The 25,249-nt window shown below is 36.4% G+C and overlaps 1 protein-coding gene across 1 annotated transcript in view; it reads left to right on the top strand.

The window, feature by feature from the left end:
- Positions 1-25,249, top strand: part of LOC135197732 (E3 ubiquitin-protein ligase MIB2-like) — a 152,614-nt gene that overhangs the window by 105,814 nt on the left and 21,551 nt on the right. Inside the window, 1 exon segment of the mRNA XM_064224783.1 lies at positions 23,605-23,776. Coding sequence (XP_064080853.1) covers positions 23,605-23,776 — 172 coding nt within the window.

The following is a 25,249-nucleotide window of genomic DNA, read 5'->3' as shown; positions in this document are numbered from 1 at the left end:
CAAGAACTGCCAAGGATTCATGAAAGAATATGAGGAGAAAAGGACAGAACGATACAGATACTCACGAGGAAGATGTTGACGTTTCCCTCAAGCACACAGATTGGTTCGGATTCGTTCAGGAGTTCGATTCTGGGAGATGAAATTTGAGTCAGATATAGTTCAGAAATTGAGACTGGACCTCCTGATTGAACAAGTGAAACTTAGAGAGAGAATGGCAAGCAGATAGATCAAACTCGTCCCACAATATGAGCAAAAGAACCCTTTAGAAGCCACGTTCTTGGCATTTTAGAAAGTCATGTCAAGTTACCAAGTGCCAAAAATACACTCGCAACCATTTTGCCAACGAAGCCAACTGGGAGAGCGCTAGACACTTTCAATGAAATACCAATGACTCTCAATGAATGAGGCAACCACGTAATGTACACCACAGTGGAATTAACGTTCTTACAGTCTTAGAATGGGGCATGACACGACCAGTGCTGGAATGAAAAGGGGTGAGGACACAGGAACACTCGAGGTTCATTACAGAAACCGAAAACAATAACAAGAATGACATGGCAGGAGGCTAAATTCTAGTAAGGGGGCGTGACGCAGAAGTTGAATATAGACTTAAATCGAAGAGGCCTCGCCCTTCAGTGGGTCATGAGCTTAAGGAGGAACTGTTACCATTCGCTTCGTCACGAGTATGGATGGATTAACCTCGTAAAGAGGTGGTTCCCAGGTTCCTCCATCACTTTATCCACCATTCCAGTTGATGTTGTAGACAAATAACAAATAACCCATGTAAGGATTTGAGTTATATACTATATATATATATACACACACATATATATATATATATATTTTATATATATATATATATATATATATATATATATAAGATATTATTATATGCATGCACCCAATAAATTGTATATTTTCTGGCGTTAAAACTCCGCAGGATTATTTAACCGTCACGATAATACCTTAGTATGAATTCAAGATGAACGACTTCTGTTTAGTCACGAGTATATTAAAGCAGCAGGATAAAATTTATATTGGCCGCTTGTTGCGGCAGAGATTAACAACAAGACTCTCTCTCTCTCTCTCTCTCTCTCTCTCTCTCTCTCTCTCTCTCTCTCTCTCTCTCACCAGGCTTTTCTTCGTCTTCCGGGTTAGGGTTACGTTGCTTCCCCTCCTTGGTCCAGTTAATTTTTTTTCCTTGTAGGCCTACGTTAGGCCTGGGCTGTTAACCTACTCTCCTCATTGACCTCTGCTTACGAATTCTAAAGGTGTCTATTTTCACTGAGTTAAATATAATACTAATAGTCTTGTTGTTTTTTTTTGAACACGAGGTAATGTTAAGGTAAAACGAGTATGAAGGCCTGGTGATAAAATTTTCGTAATTGAATAGGGTATAATTTAATTTTTTATTATTTGTGATTTTTGTTGCAAATACACTGCTTACTTCAGGTGGATAGCAGTGATACTATTCATGTCAAAACTGTAGGAAAAGTTTTTGATTCTATGTACCTTCTTTTTCAAGTAATGTTGGGAAAACAGAACTTGGTAATGCAGAATTTCATACTATATGTCTCTTATCCCTTTCTATTGTAGACAGAGCACGAGCTCCCTTTTTTGTGATCTATATATATATATATATATATATATATATATATATATATATATATATGTGTGTGTGTGTGTGTGTGTATAACAAGACCTCACATAAAAAGGATGGTATCTAACAGGGGGTTTGAGCAAAAAAGTTACAAAATTACAAGGACTAACTGTCCCCATCGTCCGGATGAGGGGGACAGTTAGTCCTTGAAAGGTTGTATTTAAAAAAAGTAATAAATAAAATCTCCGTTACAGTCTATTCTGTTTAAGTGAGTCTCTGTTATTCTATATATTCTGTTAATGTGAATGTAAAAGAGAGAGAGAGAGAGAGAGAGAGAGAGAGAGAGAGAGAGAGAGAGAGAGAACTCAGCGGTTCATACCCAAGAAATCGTATACCATGAAAGCAATCGTAGCAGATATCTGAGAAACCTCGCATGATAGCATCAGACGAGAAGGAAAGGGGAAACATCAAACGTTTTTTGAAGGCGTTTCATTCAGATTAAACATACTACCTCGAGCAACGTTTGAGGAGGGCCTTTTGTGTTTTGAACGATTGGTTTATTTATCTTAGGAGCCGGTTTGTTTTGAAGACTGGTTCGTCTGGCGCTTCTCGAAGTTCGAGCAAATTTTTTTTTTTTTTTTTTTTTTTTTTTTTTTTTTTTTTTTTTTATTTTTTTTTTTTTTTTTTTTTTTTTTTTTTTTTTTTTTCTTAGTGATATAATTCCGTATTTTAGAATTTTAACCTCCTTAGTATGAAAATTCTTTGATGCTTTTACCTTGATTTATGATTTGATTGACTGATTTTTTATTATTTTTCATATTTTTTTCATTTGTGAAATATGTTACCCGAATTTTTTTTAAATTTTCGTAGTGATATGATTCCGTATTTTAGAATTTTAACCTCTTCGTATGAAAATTCTTTTATGCTTTTCCCTTGAAATATGATTTGATTGGTTTATTATTATTATTATTATATTATTATTATTATTCTTATTATTATTATTATTTTATTATTATATTATTATTATTTGTGAAATATGTTACCTGATTTTTTTCTTTTTTCTTTTTAATTTTCGTAGTGATATATTCCGTATTTTAGGATTTTGTTAACCTTTCAGTATGAAAATTCTTTTATGCTTTTACCTTAGAATATGATTTGATTTATTTATTAATTATTATTATTATTATTATTATATTATTATTATTATTATTATTATTAGATTATTATTATTATTATTAATATTATATTATTTCATTTGCGAAATGTGTTACCTGAATTTTTATTATTATTATTTTATTTATTTATTTGTTTATTTTTTTGCTGGATCATGACTGGCAGACAGTAGTAGCAAAGGAAGCACAGACAATAGAGAAGTTACAGACAGTAGCGGAAGAAATAGACAAACAGACAGACAAGAGAATATCAGAGGGAAAAAAAAAAGCAAAAAATCAGAACAGGCAGAAGCAACTCTGCCCCTTTTTTTTTCTTTCTTTTTCCCTTGGCTGATAAGGAGGTGATTCGTGAGGTATTAGCGGCCTAAGCTTTCCAGTAAGTCCTGCGTAAGATCTGTAATCTTCCCCCCTGTCCTAGATCCTCCCCCCTCTCCCCCGGGGGGGGGGGGGGGTTTACTCTGGATACTTTCTCTCGCCTTCATATTTTATCGAGTTTATGCTTTCTTTACGTGCCCTTTGTGTTTGCGTTTACTTAATTATTCTTATTTTTTTCATGTGTGCATTTCTATATTTACGAATATTGGCAACGTTTTATGTAGCCTAATTACTGTATGTAAATTCACCCAATACTTCCTTTTTCTGATGGTACTTACTGTCTCGATGATTTTAGCACCAGACTTCTGAGATCCGTTGCAGTCTCTCTCTCTCTCCGGAGTTTCTTTAGATAAAAGTTATTGTGATTCAGAGATCAGTTGAACGTGAATGATTAAGTGTATGTTCAAATGTTTGTTAATACATTCTCTCTCTCTCTCTCTCTCTCTCTCTCTCTCTCTCTCTCTCTCTCTCTCTCTCGTAGTAGCCATCTTGCTTGATGAGACGTTCCCGCGTGAAATCAGATTAATCAACAGATATCACAAGTTTAACATACGACTAGAATTTGAGAAATATCTTGAAGTGTTCGTGAACTATCGGTGATAAGATTAGTGTGAAAATAGTAGGATAAAGCGTCTTCTAAGTTAGTTTATCAAGTGTAATACTGTAAATCAGAACAAGATGGCAGTAAGTTCCAACTGCGGGAAGAGATGGCGTAATTTAGCGTGTTTAGCAGATTCGCAATACGACGAGGTAGCAGGAAGGGAACTGGCATTTCTCATCTATGAAATCAGCAACAGTCCTAACCAAAAAGATACAAAAGCATTCATAGATATATTAGAAGGATATAATCCTTCAAACTGGAAAAAATCTAATGAAAACATCTTGAAAATAATTGAAGAAGTTCCAAATAAAATCCAAGTGGTCAAGAGACTCATAAAGAAAATATACATAAACCAACATATTCCGACAAAGAAAATGAATAGGTGAATCTTGTGAATATCCTAATTGACGCATTAGGAAAAAGAATGCCAAAAGCATGCAAAAACGTGGTAAGGTTTGGTATAGCATAGTCAATCCACAAAAACCTAATCAGAAAATGTGCTGCATGCAACATTCCGACCCATCCACAGTGTGCTGAGGTAATACAAGATATGAGAAAAGATACAAGAATTTTTGTTCAACATGTCTATCATGGATAGACAATGTTATTAAATCAAGATTGAATGTACAAATAGTTGAGGATGAAGAAGAAGAGGAAGAGGAAGAAGAAGAAGAAGAAGAGGAAAACGGAAAGAGAAGTAAACAAAAATGAAATGACAGAAAAAATAACGGAAAACAAAGAACAAGATAAAAGTAATGGATGCAGAGATACTCATTGATACTACATATGAGGCAATAAGCAGCATACCTACGGAAGAAATAAAATTACGATATGGCAACAGAAAAGCAAATCCCGAAGAGGCTCTACCCAGATCTACACAATGACGGGAAAGAGGAAAAAATAGACAAGAAAGACAAAATCTGCAACCTTTTGAAAAAGAGGGAATTGCAGATTTGGAGAAAGATGTTACTACAAACATCCTAAGGTATGTCACAACTATGAAATATATGGTAAATGTGCATACCTAGATGGATATGGGGATGATTGCAGAGATCTGCATCCAAAAATATGCAAAAACCTAAAAGAAGGAAAAGGATGTAAGTTCGACAAAAAATGCAAATATATGCCCCTGTAGCCATGAATCATAATCAAATAAATAACCAACCAAGTAATAAAATCCAAAATAAGAAAGAAACAAAATAAAGAGAGAAATCAAGAATATCAGGTAAAAGAGAAAAGCAACACACCAATGAGATATGCAGAGATGTCAGCAAAAAATTTCAATGCATCAGCTCCAAAATTCTACTCAAGGGATAATAACTGTATTTATTATGCAAGAGGATATTGCAGAAACGGAGAAAATTGCAGATTCAGACACAAAATGAATAATTATGATGAAGGAAGATCAAATATTATGGAAAAGTTGGATTTTTTAATGTCAGAATTTCTGGAAATGAAAAAAAGAACAACATACCAGAACAGGAAAGAGACATGGGAAAATCCTTATTACTACCAATATTAAATGAAGGAGAAAACACGCAAACCATCATAGTGATGAATGCGCAGGGTTTAGTTACGAGTAACTCAAAAAGAAAAATAGAGTACTTAGAATAACTAACCCAAATTGAAAAGAAAATAGATATAATGAATATAAGTGAAACCTGGTATTCCCAAGAGACTGGGAATGATGATCAAATAAAAGGGTTCCAAACTTATAGATCAGATAGAAAAAATAGGAATCAAGGGGGAACCGCAATATATGGGAAAGACAAAAAACAGGGAAAATATATGAGAAATAAATAGTAACTCAGAATGTGACTAATAGCGGTAGAATTTGAATCTGAAAAATTAATGAACATAGTAATATATAGACCTCCTATACTAAAGAGTTTGACTTAATAATTGAAAAAATTGGATGATATATGTAGAAATCACAAGACTGGACTATTCTCCTATCTGGTGACTTCAACTTTCCCCTTTCGTAGAATGGCAAAAGAACGAATAGGAAGAATTGTGGAGTACTTATACATATAAAAAAGAGAGTAATAGTAGTGCAGAAGATAAGAGGCAATTCGAAAAGCTATTAGATATGCTACTAGAATACAACATTCAACAAATAAATCACCTGCCAACAAGAAAAGGAAAATACTTTAGACCTAGTATTTGTGAACGAGGTGAATTATGTTAAAGAAATAATAGTTTATAATGCTAGTATTTCTTGACCACCTAATGTCATAGAATTAACAGTTCATTCCAAAGCAAGTGAAAACAGAGATAAGCAAGAAATGAAAAAGTGGGAAGGATATGGAAAACATCAACTTCTACAGTAAATATAAAATGGTCAGAAATAAATGAAGAATTAAACAAAGATTGGGATAACATTTTCGTAAGCGATGACTTTAAGGGTAAATACGGAGATTTTATTATATAAAATATTAGAGAAAATAGTGGATAAATATATACCGAAGAAGAAAAGTAAACATCATTCATGCATACCAAGAGACAGAAGGATCTTGTTCCAGAAAATCAGAAAGTGGAAAAAAGGTCTTGCAAAAGAAAAAAATGCATGGAAAGTTATAGAACTAAAAAGTAAGATAGAAAATGCAGAACAAAAAGATTATACAATCAAAAGAAAATGAAAAACGGGAATTGGAAGAAAAACCCTATTAAATATCAAGCAAAACCCAAACTATTATACTCATATGCGAAGAAGATGAATAAAAGAAGAATAGAAATAGGCCCTCTGAGAATTGAAGGGAGATTAACGAATGAAAAAAAGGAAATTTGCAACATACTGGCAGAACGATATAAGAGAGAATTCACCCCTAGAATAGATAATGAAGATAATGATATAGAAGTAAGGGACGAAATAGTGAATATTTAGCTGACATAGAAATTAATGAAGCTGATATTGTGCAGGCAATTAATGAAATTAAAAAATGGAGCTGCTGCAGGGCCTGATGGAATCCCTGCTATTTTGTTAAAGAAAGTAGTTCATTCTATCGCAAAGCCACTTGCAATATTATTAAGACAAAGTGTAGATACAGGCAAGATTTATGATGAGCACAAATTAGCATATATCACCCCTACTTTCAAAAGTGGATCAAGACTTGAGGCAAGTAATTATAGGCCTGTGAGTCTAACATCACATATGAAAGTGTATGAAAGGGTAATGAAGAAAAATATTATGAAACATTTAATAAAAAATAATTTGTTTATATAGGAGCAAACACGGTTTGTCGTACCCGGAAAAAGTACACAAACCCAACTGTTAGTCCACCGTGAGAACATATTCAAAAATATGAAAAGCGGAAATGAAACAGATGTGGTTTATCTAGACTTTGCAAAAGCTTTTGACAAAGTAGACCATAATATATTAGCAAAGAAAATTAGAAAACACAATATCGTAGATAAAATAGGAAGATGGTTAAAAGTATTTTTACACAACAGAAAACCGATAGTTATTGCAAACGATGAGAAATCGGATGAAACCAAGGTAATATCCGGTGTGCCACAAGGTACGGTGTTAGCTGCAATACTGTTTGTTATTATGATTGAAGACATAGACAGTAATGTTAAGGATTCGGTAGTGAGTAGTTTCGCTGATGACACAAGAATAAGTAGAGAAATTACTTGGGTGATGAAGATAGGGAACGCTCTACAAAGAGACCTTAACAAAGTATATGATTGGGCAGAGGAAAATAGGATGGTATTTAACTCTGATAAATTTGAATCAATAAATTATGGAGACAGAGAAGGAAAGCTATATGCATATAGGGGACCTAATAATGAGACAATCACAAATAAGGAAGCAGTTAAAGACCTTGGTGTGATGATGAATAGGAACATGTTATGCAATGATCAAATAGCAATTCTTTTGGCAAAATGTAAAGCAAAAATGGGAATGTTGTTACGGCACTTCAAACAAGAAAAGGCTGAACACATGATTATGCTTTATAAAACATATGTTCGTAGTCCCACTTGAATATTGCAATATGATATGGTACCCACACTATCAAAAGGATATTGCACAAATAGAGAGTGTACAAAGGTCCTTTACAGCTAGAATAGAAGAAGTAAGGACCTTGACTACTGGGAAAGACTACAATCCATTAAAATTATATAGTCTAGAAAGGAGAAGAGAACGCTACATGATAATTCAGGCATGGAAAACAGATAGAAGGAATAACAGAAAATATCATGGAACTAAAAATATCAGAAAGAGCAAGCAGAGGTAGATTAATAGTGCCCAAAACAATACCAGGAAAAATAAGGAAAGCACACAGGACATTAATCCACTACGCACCAGCATCGATAATGCAGCGTCTATTCAATGCGTTGCCAGCTCATCTGAGGAATATCAGGAGTGAGCGTAGATGTGTTTAAGAATAAGCTCGACAAATATCTAAACTGCATCCCAGACCATCCAAGATGGAAGATGCAAAATATACCGGAAGATGTACTAGCAACTCTCTGGTAGACATTAGCGTGTGCCCCTCACACTGAGGGACCTGGGGCAACCCGAACGAACTGTAAGGTCTGTAAGGTTAAGTCTCTCTCAAAGGCACAGGCAGCTTGCTGACCATCGGAGTATAATTCTGTCAAATTGGGTATGTCAGTTTGTGGGTGGGAAGGGGTGGGGGTGTCAGTGGGTGGTAGGGGGGTGGGGGCGTGAGAAAAGGTCATCATCAGATGCCCTTGCACTTTGACCTTACTTTTTTTTTCGATGATTTCTCATCTGTTTTAGCTTTACTTTTTTTTTATTTCTCAACTGTTTTAGCTTTCCTTCCCTTTTTTATTTATTTATTTCTCAATTATTTTTAAGCTTCCTTTTTTATGTGTTTATCAGCTGCCTTTAGCTTTGCTTTATTTTAGCTGCCTTTAGCTTTTCTATTTTTGTATTTACTTCTCGACTGTGTTTAGCTTTCTTGCTTTATTTATTTTCTGATGCTTTTAACTTTTTTTACTTATTTATTTCTCAACTGTTTTTTAGCTTTCGGTTTTTTTTATTTTATTGCTAGCTCTCTTTAGCTTTCCGTTTGTTTTAGTTATTTCTCATCTGTTTTTTAGCTTTTAATCTTGTAAATTTATTACTCAACCTTTTTTTATTTTTTTCTCAACTTTTTTTTAGCTTTATTTTTCTATTTATTATTAGCTCTCTTTAGCTTTCTTTTTTTTTTTAGTTATTTCCCAGCTTTTTTTTAGCTTATAATTTTTATTTATTTATTACTCAAACTTTTTTCATTTTACATTTTTTTTTTCTCGACATAAATTTGTTACTCAACTTTTTTCTTTTTTTTTCCCAACTTTTTTTTATTTTAGTTTCCATTAGTATTTAGTTGTGTCCTGCTTTGCGTACCATCTGCCCATTCTTGGAAATTTGTAACCGAACTAAAGCTAAACGAGTGTATCCCACTTACAGAACCGCCCATATTGATAGATGTATATAGATACTTCGAACAATGATGAAGACCTTGGTGATTTCGTGGGTAATGTCATTTCCACGAATGGCCCGGATGTTTGACTCATTTCGTGTGTCATGAGGTCAGGGTTATTGGATTTAGGGGGTGGGGGGGGGGGGGTGGGGGGGGGGAAGGGGATGAGGGGAGAAGTTATCTATTGATTGGTGATTTTTCTCATTCAGTACTGACTAATGCTGCTTCATTTGCTGTTCATCTCTCTCTCTCTCTCTCCTTTTCCCGTGGGAAAATTGCGAGGTGCGTGTGTAGGTCAGCGATTGTAGCAGCAGGTTTTGGCCTGGGTCTCGGTTTGGATGGGTGACCGTGTATGTGTATGTGTGTGTGTATAAATAATATATATATAGATATATATATTATATTAATATTATATATATATATATACATATTATATTTGAAGCCTTGCCAAGGTAGCTACACTTATATATAATTTTCTCTGAGTGTAAATTATTCCAAAGGAACAGTGAATTCGATACCAGAGGCTATTTTCGTCTTGATAATTGAGAGAATAAATTTTTGGCTTATCAGAAAATCTCTTGCTGACTGATTTATCTATATTGGTTTTTTTAATGATCTATCAATTTGTCGTAGACTTCAACTAGAACAGGGCACCGTGCAGTAAATAAACACACGTTGGAATACTTTTTTTTCTTTTCTTTTTTATCGTAGTCCTTTAATCTAACAGGAATAACAGTAATTTATGTCATTAGGACAAATGGCCCTATGGCGTGTCTCAGCTCTGGCCATTCTAATCAAAGTGATTGAAGTGATGGTGTTTTTTTTTTTTTTTTTTTTTTTGGGGGGGTTTTTTTTTATTTTTTTTTTTTTTGGGGGGGGGGTGGTCTGGAGAGATGGGAGAGATAGAGAGAGAGAGAGAGAGAGAGAGAGAGATTAGATGCTCCACTACACTAAACAACGTAAGAACACAGTGAACAAAAAACAACAACATAACTCATTTTGTATAATATATTCAATTTGACACGAATCCCCCATTTGTCGTTCTGATAGCCAAGCCAATTTGAGCACAGAAGAAAAGTCAGTAATAAGATGAATAGAGAAACCTCTATAAAACAAAATAAACGCGGCTGAAATAGCCATAATATATTCAATAAAAACCTGTATCAATGAAGGTCTTCTTCCAGCGTAAGAGATGTTACGTAACGGAGTATATACTACGTTTCTGTGACGCGTTCGTTCATTCTAGTCCAAAACCGTTATATATATACTGTCCCTTTTGTCCTCGCCAGAGCTCTTGACTCTCGTCTGTAAAGAGTTGCATGCTTTCATTCTGCTCTGCAGCGCTGTTGCAACCGGATGTTTTTATTTTTTGTTTTATTTTTTAAGCTAATTTTTTCCCTCTCTTGGTGTTGTTATTCATGGCGCAACTGAGAGAGAGTGGCGGAATCCCTCTTTGTGTAATTTAGCTTAATCCACATTTGACTTTTTGCATAGTTTTGAAATGTTATTAAGCAGGCAACCTTTATTAAATAACATATAGACAATGTTAGTATAGATATCTAAAGGTACTTAAATTCCTGTGATATTCAAGTTTCACGTAATTGTATACTGATGATAACGGCAAAATTAACAATTGCTCACGATTTCCATGTATTAAGCAGAATGTAGTACAACCAGTTACAACCTCAGAATGGAAAAGCAAGGTGAGGTGTGTCTTCCATTTTTATTTACGGATTTTGTTATACGTTTTAATTAGTTTTTTCTTATACTTTTCAGTAGAGGATAATAAAAAAAATTGATGGACTTATCACTTCCAATTTTGTCGAATGTATAAATCCTTCTTCTTCTTCTTCTTCTTCTTCTTCTTCTTCTTCTTCTTCTTCTTCTTCATTAGATATTTTGGTTCACACCGTTTTTGACCGGGTCTGAACCACTACAATAATTCTCTCTCTCTCTCTCTCTCTCTCTCTCTCTCTCTCTCTCTCTCTCTCTCTCTCTCTCTCTCTCTCTCCTTATTCTTCTTCTTTTTTGGTCAACACCAGTGAAAGTCATACCATGGGTGCCACTTAAAAGTCGCGTTCATTTTCAAACGGGCATCAATGTCGTTCGAGTCGCCGCCCTGAGCGTTCTTAGAGATGTTTTTTGGATGTCTTTCATTACGTACGTGAAGCCAATTATCCCAAATTGGATGGAAGTGGGGGGAGATCCTCCCCTTCTCTCTCTCTCTCTCTGGTTTTTCTTTACGGATTGTAATGTAGAGGATTTTTATGTGAATACATATTATAATGTTACGTGATATGACAATTATCTAAGTAGTTAAGCGGAACTCTCTCTCTCTCTCTCTCTCTCTCTCTCTCTCTCTCTCTCTCTCTCTCTCTCTCTCTCTCTGGTTTTTCTTTACGGATTGTAATGTAGAGAGGATTTTTATGTGAATACATATTATAATGTTACATGATATGACAATTAATATTTATCTATTAATTCAAGCGGCGTAAGACCTTTCTTTTTCTCTCTCCTCTCGCCCCTCGTCTCCTTCTCTCTCCCTCCGCCGTCTCCCCTCTTCTCCTCCTCACTCTCTCTCTCTCTCTCTCCGCTCCCTCCTCGTCTCTCTCTCTCCTGTATATTGCGAAAGTGAAAATCAATTTATCCTCAGTGGGTGGTGTTGTTTAAATTTAAGCTGGTCTCTCCCTCTCCTCTCTCTTCTCTCCCTCTCTCCTCTCTCTCCTCCCTCTCTCTCTCTCTCAATCATATAATATATTATTAGAGATATTATAAATATATACTATATATATATATATGTGTGTGTGTGTGTGTGTGTGTGTGTGTGTGTGTGTGTGTGTGTGTGTGTGTGTATTAGAAAGTGATGAATTGTGGTTTATTTTACGTAATCTTGTATTTTTTTTTTTTTTTTTAGAAGAACCTCAGTAGGGCTTCTAATCATACCCAAGTAACTGATTGCTGTAATTGACAATATCAAGTTTATTGGAGTATTTTTTAAGGTAAATTAGTTTTGAGATCAATTTAGTTGCCGTTTATCGAGTCGTTCGTACGCTCCATTTTGTGTCAAGGTGAAAGTGATCGCTGGCAACGATTAAAATTGGTAGCTGCCAATTCAACCGTTACGGAATTGGCGTTATGTAGAAAAGGGGCTTGCTTGCTTTTTTTTTTTGAGGGGGCGAGAGGATTGGTGTTGGAAGACGTATTAGTTACCGAAATTACGTCACAGATTTCAATAGTATTTTTTTGGCAGCTTGCTCGTTTTATTTGTTTATTTATATATTTGTTCATTTGTTGGGACAGTAAATCTTTATAGTGTTCTGTCAGTCTATCCTAAAGTTTACTTATGACATTCTTATCAAACACATTTCGTGTTTGTATCAAATTCCTTAGACAAACACATTTCAGTTTGATTTTCAGTTACTTAAAAGTTATTTTCGGTTAATCGACATTGAGCTTTTACCAGAAGTAGTTCAGGTTTTTAGTTTTCTCCAAAAGTAAACAATTGAGATGGGTATTTGTCTGTCCGTCCGTACTTTTTCTGTCCGCCCCCAGATCTTATAAACTACTGAGGCTAGAGGGCTGCAAATTAGTATGTCGATCATCCACCCTCCAATCATCAAGTATACCAAATTGCAGTTCTATATAAGGCCTTTAATCTGCTTCGTCAAGGACGAGAATCGAAAGGCCTCGCAGCGGTATACCATCGTTTCCACTTTCTTGCGTGCATTTCGCCTCTATATGTATATTCGTCACCTTTCAAATTTTCGTGATTCAGTCATACATATATGTATATATTTGCATATAATGATATATAACGTATGCATAGCAAACTTGTCCCTTATATGCCGAGTTCAAATTAATGGTAATTACATGACAAAAGTGAAATATGCCTCCATTAAATCCCCATTGGTTTAGAGAACTCTCCTTTGCAGGCAATTGACTTACAGTGCTGTAGTAAGAATGATCACAGCGGTCCCAATTGCAGGTCATTGGCGGTCATTACGGGTAATTACCGGTACTTTGGCAATGCCCCGTTTTTCTCTCCCGTGTTATAATGCGCGTTTGATATTTGCGATCCTCTGTTTCTCCAAGTGTTAATTAGAGAGGCATTGTATTGCCTGCAATTAGGAAGGAACATCTTCCCATTGGGTACAATTTGCATTGGTTTGGTGAACGCTTTACTAGTTCTATTTTGACTTTTGTTATGGGCACAGTGATATTATTATTATTATTATTATTATTATTGTTGTTATTATTATTATTGTTGTTGTTGTTATTATTATTATTTTTATTATTATTATTATTATTATTATTATTATTATTATTATTATTATTATTATTATTACGTCCCACGACGGTCAAGAAGAGCGACAAATTCTTCAGGGTGTTAGGATATTCTCTCTCTCTCTCTCTCTCTCTCTCTCTCTCTTCTCTTCCTCTCTCTCTTTCTCTCTCGCTCTCTCTCAAAATATTACTGTTTTGAGGTCCACACATAGGAACGTTTGCATTGAGTGCATAATAGGTTTATTTACTTATTTACTGTTGAATGATCATTTTGAATTTTTTTTTTTTCCAATTTAATTAATAAATAAATAATTAGGTAAGGCATTAACCTCCACAGTTCAACACCCTCCTCTCTTATCCATGTTTAGGTTGTGTAAATGATTTTATAACAGGGATTTGGTGATAGTGTCTCATTGTATTTTTATTTATTTATTTATTTTAATCCCATCCATAGCCTACCTTTCTTAAATCTTGGTGTGTGTGATTTAAAAGTATTGCTTAAATTGTGATTTATATATATATATATACTATATATATATATATATATATAATATTATATATAATATATATAACATACATACATATAACCTATATATGCATGTATGTAAGTATATACATATACATACGTATACATTCATATTAATTCATTTAACCCTCTCAACGCAAACCGCGGTCATTTTTTTTCTAAATCACATCGACACTTATTGACTCATCCATCACCATCGACTGTCATGACACCGTATGCCCTACAGCGCTCGAATTGCAGCGGTAGAAATTGCATCCTCTGATTCATCCAGCGCTACTGCCGGGCAGTTGATCCTTGAATCCGTCATCCGACGAACCTGAGTTCATCCATTGACTGGTTAGGAAGTTCCTGCCCCTCTCTCTCTCTCTCTCTCTCTCTCTCTCTCGCACACAATACATTATGAAAATTGAGAAAAAAAAAGCAATACAGCAACTTGCAACATACCTACCGTGGGAATGGTTCACAGTGATTCCTGAGAGAGAGAGACACACACACACACATTCTCAGTACGCAACACAGGAAACACTCACGCACTGGCTGAATTCCTGCACTGACTCACGACTCACAGTTCCTGCGCCTGTTTCTGAGAATTCATTCACTCAGCAGAGTCTCGTGTCATCAGATCTCTCTCGCCTGTGAGGGTGAATTTACTGAATTTACACTGGAGGATTTGCCCACGTATATGCTTGAGCCGAGCAATTGCGTATGCTCTTGTCAATACCCACTAGAATTATTAGGGATTTCAACTGATCTTCGTTGAAATTGCATTGATAATCTTAATGAATCTTTCGAATGTTTGTTAAGCTTGTGACATTGAGTCTATAGTAGATTAGTGTAGTCTTGTTGAAACTTATCTTTGCGTCTGGGAAAAGCAGAATTTTAATGACATTTGAACAAGCAATCGTTGCTCAAGGTATGTTAGGAAGTCGACCAAAAAAAATCTATGAAATGAAAATTCGATTTCTGTCATCTAGAATTCACTGAATATAAAAACCGACAAAATACTTCTCAGTTCGCCAGGAGCTTTGTCTTGGCTACAACAGCACTGCAACGTGGAATATATAGTTTGCCGAGTGCAGTTGTGGAAACTCAATGCTCTCGGGTATTTAAGCGAGCAACAAATTCATTCCAGCTGTAGCGGTGTAGCGGTTTTAGTCTCTGTTATCTCATATTTATTTATTTATTACTATTTTTTAAATATATATAACTTGTCTCTCACTGCAGGCTGGTTTCTTTTTAGAACCCCTTGGATACATAATCTGTTGACGGTCCGTGATTGGTTTCAGACGAAACTTTGAGAAATAAGAACAGACAGACCATAAATAACACGATAACGGTGTCAAAAATGAGGAAAAATAATGCCCGAGTTATTCACTGAAATATAAATAACGTCTCAGCTTTATTAGACTGACAAGCAGCAAGCAATTGGAAAATTCGTACGGTCATGATCGTACCTTTACGTAGTAGGTGGCGAAAATGTCTGTCTGTCAGTTGCTCTCTCTCTCTCTCTCTCTCTCTCTTCTCTCTCTCTCTCTCTCTCTCTCATATGGGACGTAATCAGAAATGGAACCCCCCACCCCAGCCCCCTTTGGGCGCTCAGGATATTTGCTGTGCCCTAATTGGAAGTCTCATTATATGTGCATTATCGGACCTCTTGTTGATTTTTGCTTTAGCCGACGACATATATTAAATTTGAGAGAGAGAGAGAGAGAGAGAGAGAGAGAGAGAGAGAGAGAGAGAGAGAGACTAGATCCTCTTATTTAACTCAGATACGAAAAGTCAACAAATGCGAAGGGGAGGAGGAGGGGGCTTAGCTCCCTAATCGCCTTAGCCTTGTTGGAAAATGAAATCCCAGGCGACGTACCTAATGATAATATCGGGGGCTTAGCCCCCTCCCTCTCTATAAGCACCTACTACTGATACCTACTAGCACAGCCAATCGCTGCTCGGGATTAAGTGTACTGTAAGCCAGCAGTTGCATTTTTAAAATATATGTTAGATATCTCAACATATTAAGTGTAATTACTTTTTAAAATTTATGTTAAATATCTCGACATATTAAGTGTAATTACTTTTTAAAATTTATGTTAAATATCTCGGCATATTAAGTGTAATTACTTTTTTAAAATTTATGTCAAATATCTCGACATATTAAGTGTAATTACTTTTTAAAATTTATGTTAAATATCTCGACATATTAAGTGTAATTACTTTTTAAAATTTATGTTAAATATCTCGACATATTAAGTGTAATTACTTTTTTAAAATTTATGTCAAATATCTCGACATATTAAGTGTAATTACTCTTTTAAAATTTATGTCAAATATCTCAACATATTAAGTGTAATTACTTTTTTAAAATTTGTTAAATATCTCAACATATTAAGTGTAATTACTTTTTTAAAATTTATGTCAAATATCTCGACATATTAAGTGTAATTACTTTTTTAAAATTTATGTTAAATATTTCAACATATTAAGTGTACTTCCGTTATATTTATGTTAAATATGTCAACATGTTAAGTGTACTTATCTTTTAACATTTATGTTAAATATCTCAACCAATTAAGTGTTGCCTTTTAAGATTTATGCTAAATATCTTAACATATTAAATGTACTTTACTTACCTTTTGAAATACATGTTAAATATCTCAACTTATTAAGTGAACTTACCTTTTAAAATTTATGTTAAACATCTCAGCATATTAAGTGCAATTACTTCTTAAAATTTATGCTAAACATCGCCACATACTAAGTACAATTACCTTTTGAAACTTATGTCAAACATCTCAACATAATACGCGTTCTCATAATCAAATCTGACAACTGCTGCTGTCAAGTAAGGAACTGTCAAGAGCAGTATGGCTGGTAGCAACATTGCAACATTAGGCACGGGATCTCTTGCCTCTGTGAGGATCAGTTTCTGGGTGTGTGTGTGTGTGTGTGTAGGGACCCAGGAGATGAAGCTGCAACTGCCACGTCGTTCTGGGAGGAAAGTTTATCTGGCCATGATGAACGGACTTCCATGTCTGATCGATTGCAGAAGCCGGGGCGAGACTAGGCGAAGGTTCGATGAACTGGGAGGAAAGAGAGATCGTGTTGTTGTGACTTGAGGGGGGAGAGTCCTTGGTGATGATGGTGATCCCTGGACCCCCTTTTTCCTGAAGTTGCTTTGATGGTGTGACAGATGATGGCCATTTAAGGTTGATGCTTCGTGATTTACTTCCTCCCAAAAGTTCTTTGAATGGATTCTTTTTATTGGATTCGCCTTTTTTTTTTTCTCCCAAAAATTCTTTTTAAATGGATTCACGGTCATAGTTGTGATTTATTTAGAGTCGCAGTCTTCTGTTTTTGGACATTGAGTGTTTTGAGAAAGGTTTACGAGGCAGCAGTGTCTAGAATTCTTCTTTGTAAAATGTCTTGAAAAATAAAAAATATTTTTACCTCTTTTTGAAACGCCTTCAAAAAAAAACAAATATATATATATATATATATATATATATATATTATATATATATATATTATATATAATATATTTTTCCCTAGTCGAAGCCGTTGTCGAATTTTGAGCGTTCAAACATTCCATTGTAGAAGTGTATATAGCTCTCAAACAGACAGTATTCGATACCTTTCAAGTGATAATAAATAAAAGGTATCAATAATGAAGGTCTTTTAAGCACCCCATTAATGTGTTATGTGGTTTGGGTATGCTTTGTAACCCCGGGCATGACTGTGGAAATTGTTAAGCGTCGTGTTGTATCCTGCATAATTTTGCGAGGAAAAATTATAGAAATAATTTTCCATGCACAGTCAATGAAGAGTGTCATCACGTGACAGTCAACCATCTTTTCCTTCTAAGTGTTTCCTTTAATTTGATGTGTCTTTTACGAACCTTGAATAAAAAGCAACTGAATATTTGTCGTGACAATAGATGCCCTTTCGTAAATATTGTTCAAACTGGACTCCCGCGAAGAACGCATACAAAATTTCGGCTCGGCCAAATCTCAGAACGAAGTCGAGTGAAACTGTACCCTCATGCGGAAATGCCCGGCCTTCGTGGGATCCCGTGGGGCACCGGAAGTGCAAAACGTGCCCGCGCCTCGAGCGAGCGAGCGAGCTGCCCTAGTCACGCGCCCTAGCGTTCGAGAGAGCTGTCCATGAGGTAAAATCGTCACGTGTGGATGAGGAGGCTCTGTCAGGAAGGTGAATGAGGCTCAGAAAGTGGGTATATATTTATAAAGTTCGAGGTTCGTTTGGCTTCGTGGAGACTTCCTGGTATCTGCTTCGTCAACTTGGAAGTGGTTTTGAATTGAATGTTCAGTAATGGATATGTCTCACTGCCATTTACAGTTTCATTTAACTCATTTGCGAGGTTCATTTTAGTCTTTATTTTTATCTTGATAAATAAAGTTTCAGGTAGCATTGAATATGGCCTGAGGATAAAAAGTAAGAAGTCCCCCCAGAATCAGGAAATAAAAAAAAAAAAGTCATCCAATAGAGCAAAGGCACGTAGGAAAAGGGGTAATCCTCGGAGGAGGAGGAGGAGGAGGAGGAGGAGGAGGAGGAGGAGGAGGAGAGGAGGAGGAGGAGGAGGCCCAATCCGGAGGTGGATGTCGGCACAGTGTCCCTCCCTTAAGTGACCTCTTCCATCCTTCTATTGTTGATGTCCCGGGAACGGTTGTGAGGAAGGGGGAGGGGGAAGGAGTGGGGGTATTAGGTCTTGCAATCCTCCAGCCTGCCCCCTTCCCCCCCACCTCCCGGTCCCTTTCCATTGCCGACGGGACATCACTTATGGAATTAGTTGTTTGTGGCACTTCATTTTATTGGCTCTTTTTGTCCATCGCTTCGAGTGCCACTCGTGCCAAGGTCAGGTGGAGGCCTCTTTTTTCTTCTACTTCTTCTTCCCTCCCGCTGCTATGCTTTCTCTCTCTCTCTCTCTCTCTCTCTCTCTCTCTCTCTCTCTCTCTCTCTCTCTCTCTCTCCTGTTTATGTTTAGAGTGATTATGCAGATGATTTTCTCTCTTTCTTTCTTTCTTGTGTTTTGTGTTGTGTTGATGTTTAGAGAGAGAGAGAGAGAGAGAGAGAGAATTTCTGTGGGTATAAAACGACCAGAGGGCATCAACTTATTAAAGCTCTTATGCCTCTGCGTCCTTTATTCAGTCTCTCGAAAGTTGCCTTTGAAGAATGAATGGGCCGTGAATTCCCCTCCTGATCAAATGGGGAATTGTTGCTTTGTTTCATTTTTTTGTTTCCTCTTGATGCCCCATTACACCTCTTTCCCTTTGATGTGAGACGCACGATTCCCCTTTGGATCGGGGGGTCACGCATTGACGTCATTTAGCCCCCTTGTTTTTATTTTTATGACGTCCTGAAAAAAATAAAAATAAAAATACGCGCTGTCAGTACGAAAGATTCGGTAGCTTCAAAAGGTCTGTTTAAAAAAAAAGAAAGAAAGAAAAAAAAAACAGGCCCCGTGAAAGATTCAAATGTTTCTGTTTGTGACTTTTTTTTTTATGAGTCTTTAGGGATGCTTGGGTCATTGAACTGGTATGTTTTCGCTTGCTTGGAAAAAAGAAATAATAAAAGCGGTAGGGGTTAGGAGTTATTTTATATAGTGGGTCAATAATCTAGGTCAGCAGTCTCTGAATACCCCCCCCCCCCCCCCCATCTCTCCTCTCTCATCACCTCTCTCTCTCTCTCTCTCTCTCTCTGCAAGAAATTTACAGGCATTTTGTAAAGACAAGGAAATTAATACAATTGGTATATTTACCGTTTGGTGATATTACAGACGCCCAGTCAGATATAAGAAAGTATAATGTTAATCAGGAATATATATTTTATAAAGACTTGCATGAGTGTGGACCTCTCTTGATATTCTCACTTAGAGGAGGTTTTGTCGATATTTATAAACATTAAAAAGTATTATTCTCACTTAGGAGGTTTTATCGATACTTATAAGCAATAAAAAGTATTTCTCTCGTTCTATTCCATTTTACTAATAAATCAGAGAGAGAGAGAGAGAGAGAGAGAGAGAGAGAGAGAGAGAGAGAGAGAGAGAGAGAGAATGTACTATACGTGTTTTAATGTTTCAATCTCGGTTCGTTTAAAAAAGGACTTGTGTTGCAGTTGACGGCGTGAATTATTATCTATGCGACCTGTTGCTGCTGACGCATCGAAGGGTTGAAGTATCTCTCTCTCTCTCTCTCTCTCTCTCTCTCTCTCTCGTCAATGAGTTATTGATTTCTTTTTGTTTTGATCTGAAGAGGAGAGAGAGAGAGACAGAACTGAACTGTCTCTCGTCAGTGAGTTGTTGATGTCTTGTTTTGATCTGAAAGAGAGAGAGAGAGAGAGAGAGAGAGAGAGAGAGAGAGAGAGAGAGAGAGAGAGAGAGAGAGAGATTATCCTCATCGTTAATCGTAACCGTATTTCCTCCATTACATTCATTTTCTTGACCATGTTGGTCCCCAAATTTTTAACCTGACCTTGTCATCTGACCTTTTTAGTAAAAGTCCCTTTTTTCGGGTATGATGATTCCACTGCATGTACCCCCTGGTGCCATCCCTCCCTACTCACCCTCCTCCCCCACTTGTAGTTGGTAGCGAGGACTACCTTAAAGAGGGTCTTCTTCCAAGATGTTTATTATTATTATTATTATTATTATTATTATTATTATTATTATTATTATTATTATTATTATTATTATTATTATTATTGTTATTATTATTATTATTATTATTATTATATTATGTACAATATTAGCCCGATTCACATGAACAAGCCCACATGGCCCATTGACTTGAAATTCAAGGTTCCAAAGAATTACTATTATTTTTATTATTATTTTGTAAGTCCAGTGCCTCCCAGACTTGGACTAATGCATAACTTCGACAAATATCGACCTCAGAGCTTCGAAACTGTCAAAACACAAGAGGACCATGGTCGGGATACACAAGTTCGAAAACGCCACCTGTGTCATAGCGGTTCCCTCTCCAACACCCACCCGCCCCCATCCCCCCAAAAATAATAAATAAATAAATCCTCGGTTCAAGTAAAAAAAAAAAAAAAAATTTTTTTTTCTTCTTTTTCCTAAGTACCTCAAGTCTTATTCGCTTAAATCCGGGGATTTATATTTGTCCAATAGTAGTTGATCTGGTGCAGTGTGTATATGAGAGAGAGAGAGAGAGAGAGAGAGAGCTTGTAATTTTTTTTACCCCATTGGTCTGAGGATTATCTCGCAGAGTGCCTCCTGTTTCGATAGTATTATACTTGTTTCAATGAGCGAAGAACACCTCTCTCTCTCTCTCTCTCTCTCTCTCTCTCTCTCTCTCTCTCTCTCTCTCTCTCTCTCTCTCACACACAAACACACACACGTATAGACGCGACCCACAACACTCGACTGAGAGCTAGGTACGTAATTCACTTTAGGCCTGCAGGTGCATGTTCAGGAATCGAGAGAGAGAGAGAGCATAATTAGCCGTTGGATAGGTAAATCAAATAAATCAGTCAAAAGAAATATAACACACTTATAAAAAAAATCAATGAATGACCATGGTTCAGTGGTTCTCTCTCTCTCTCTCTCTCAAATGACAAATGGGGCGAACGTGAGCTGCAAGAGGGAATATATATATACTTGATCAGCGAACAGTAGTTTCGAGAGAGAGAGAGAGAGAGAGAGACGTGGGCTGGTGATCTTGATCGAGTGGCGAAGAAGTCCGTCCAGTCATCCTTTAAAAAATATTACTACTTATTTGACTGCTTATAGCATCATCCTCATAATTAAGGAAGAAAGTTGAAATAAAAAAAATAAAGATAAAAAGAAGGCTTCTTTTAAATCTGGCAAGGGGAGGCTCGCACGATAGACTAATATGTTTACTGACGTAAAGTGTTTACACTCGCGTTGGAGAGAGAGAGAGAGAGAGAGAGAGAGAGAGAGAGAGAGAGAGAGAGGAACCCGCCTCCAAAGAGATGATGATGACGATAACTGCAGGATTCAGAAAGGTGGGTGGGTGGAAGGGAGAGGAAGCTTTCGACGGTTGCTTGGAGAGAGAGAGAGAGAGAGAGAGAGAGAGAGAGAGAGAGAGAGAGAGAGAGAGAAGGGTCCCGCCCATCTATTGATCAGTTTACTGCACTGTACACACACACACACACATAGACTGAGTGCACCCCTTCTTAACTCTCTCTCACTCTTTCTCTTGTTATCAGCATCCCCCCCCCCCCCCCCCACCCCCCCCCCCCATGCCCCCCACTCTCTTCTCTAGAGACGCAAGGACATGTGGTCCTCTCGGTACACATGCGTATGATAGGCCCTTTCACAGATCTCTCTCTCTCCTCTCGTCTCTCTCTCTCTCTCTTTTTTTCTCTCTCTCTCTCTGCTCTCTCTCTCTCTCTCTCTCCCCCCCCAATAATGTGATTCGTCCTGTTCGGAAGCATATGATGAACAGGACATTCAACACTTCTTTGTTTTCATATATATGACATCACTCTATGTCGAGTTTCCATAGATACTCAAAGGTGCTATGTATATCCGTATAGCTAATCAGGTAATCTTGCCTTATCTCTCATGTTTGGACTACGCTTATCTCAGAATGACAGATGGTCGATAGGACCCAGATGGCGGGTACGTGCGTAAGCTTATGCCAGATATCGCAGGTTGAATACCCTTTCAATGGTATCTATTTTCGTCATTTTTATGAAGTCAATATTAACAACCATTTCCGTCAATATGAATAACGTACGTCATGTTCGAATACTCATGAAGGTAATCATACCATCTTCGTAACTATGAGTTAAAATAAATTTTATTTCTTGTGTTTACATTCGACGCGAGCAGTTGCAGTCCGCAGTCACTTAGTGATTTTGCTAGCAATGTAATAAATACGAAGCAGCTATTTCATATGTAAAAGACTTATCTGTGGCTTTTTACTCGGTGTCTGTTTGTTTATTTATTTATTTACTCTATATATTATATGTATATATATTTTAAAGCGAGGATGAGCCTTTTAAACCGTACTTAAGATGGTTTTACATTATGTTTTTTTATTTGAAAGAGCTGCTCACTGATGATAATTTATACTGAATTTGTATACTTGGAATGTGAAGATATAGATATATATATATATATATATATATATATATATATCTATATATATATATATATATATATCTAAAGAAACACAAATATTAAAATCACGAGAACTAGGACCCATAATTCCAGCGTGAAATCCCAAAGTATGAAGGTTTATGATTCATATTTAACCTGTCTGTCTAGAGAGTATCTTCTGCGCATGCCCTAATATAGATATATATATATATATATATATATATATATATAATAATAATATCTATATATATATATATATATATATATATATATATAGATATATATATATATATATATATATATATTTGTGTGTGTGTGTGTATGTATGTATGTGTGTAGATTTCATATTGTCTTCATTCGTAGGGCGCGAAGCATCCCAGCTGACAGGTAAACAAACTGTAGCCTTGAACGCGCGAGACTTATATATCTATCTTTCTGCGCATGCGCCAATGCCTGCTTGCTAGATATATACATATATATAAACTAAATACTCTCTCTCTCCATTCCCCAGGCGTGAAGCACCCGAACCACATCTGCGACGGTTGCAAGCGGCAGGCCATCGCTGGCATGCGCTGGAAGTGCGGGGGTTGCTACGACTACGACCTATGCACGACCTGTTATATGGGAGACAAGCACGACCTGGGACATGCCTTCATTCGCTACGAGACGGTCACTTCGAAGGGGTGAGTGAGTGGTTGGCAAAAAGGTCTTCTCTCTCTCTCGTCACCCTGCTTTGTAGCAGAGCAACTCATTGTTTTGCAATTACGGATTACCACCTCAGCCCTCACAATGACGCCGAGACGGGCTCCTCCTCCCGGGAGGGGGAGAGAGAGAAAAGGAGAGAGAGAGAGAGAGAGAGAGGGGGGGGGGGGGGGGGGGGGCGGGGGGGGGGCCTTAGAAACAATAGTTCTCGTAATAACGGGTAGGAAAGAGGATTAAATGTCGGCTGGAAGAGAATGTTTGCTTCTAAGGTTTCAGTTTTTTATTATTATATTCTAAGGGGTCCACAGTAATAAAAAAAAAAAAATGTTGCGAGTCTGTGTATAATTTTAAAAATCTTTACGAAAAGCTTTTGAACCCTTCCCTGGGTTCATCTTCAGTCCCAAAAAATCAACAATTATTATTATTATTATTATTATTATTGCCTTTAGAGGTACGTGTGTGTCTTTTATTTGACTAGTGGTTTTAAGAGTAGCACCGTCAGGATAAATCTGATACATGAGTAGAACTCCTTGGCATTCTTCATAAATTTCTGTGCAACTGGATGCCTATATATGAAAAATATAAAATAAATTAACAAAAGAGCCGTTGCCATGGGTCCTCCAACTTTCCCGTGGAGCAGGATGCCCGTATATGGCGTCTGCGATACCCAATATATATAAAATGCCAATATAATTACGCTTAAGAAAAATTAACTGAGAGTAAGGTATGTATAGTGGCCCAATCCCCCATGCACTCAAAATGAATGTACCGTATAATTTAGTTTGAATTGGCGTACTGTGAACACAATCTTTCCCTATTCTACGTAGAATTTAGTTATTCGTAAGAAAGGGGGCGTGGCTGACTGACTGTCTAGAAACGTTACCTGACCTCGTTACAAGGACAGTTGAAGAGTAAAGTTGATACGTGAATATTTCCTGTCCGTCAGTCAGTACATTGGCGTCACTTTGTTCCCCAGGAAGTATATATATATATATTTATTATATATATATATATATATATATATATATATATATATATATATATGTGTGTGTGTGTGTGTGTGTGTGTGTGCAATTTTTTGGGACCAGGTAACGAGAACTCTACTGAAATTGCACTTTAATATTTGTGCTAGAATTCTCCCTTTTCTTTAACTGCACGGTTTCTCTCTGTCTCTGTTTCTCTCCTTCCTTAGTTGTAGTCAGGATGGAGAAGGGTGTGTGGTTAGCAGCTTCATCCCGTAAGATCTGCTGAAAACCAGTGCTCATATATATATATATATATATATATATATATATATATTATATATATATATATATATATATATAAAGTAACAGTTAATTGCCACATTCCTTACTTCAACCAGTTCTAATTCAATTAATACCCAAATTCATTTAGCGTAAAGAATTAAAACTAAAAATAAAAAGAATAATTAAAAAAAAGCAACCGTTTCAGAA

Source organism: Macrobrachium nipponense, chromosome 21, assembly GCF_015104395.2.
Source record: "Macrobrachium nipponense isolate FS-2020 chromosome 21, ASM1510439v2, whole genome shotgun sequence".
Lineage (NCBI taxonomy): Eukaryota > Metazoa > Arthropoda > Malacostraca > Decapoda > Palaemonidae > Macrobrachium > Macrobrachium nipponense.
Note: the sequence above shows the minus strand (reverse complement) of the source record. Positions and strands in the feature narration are given on the sequence as shown.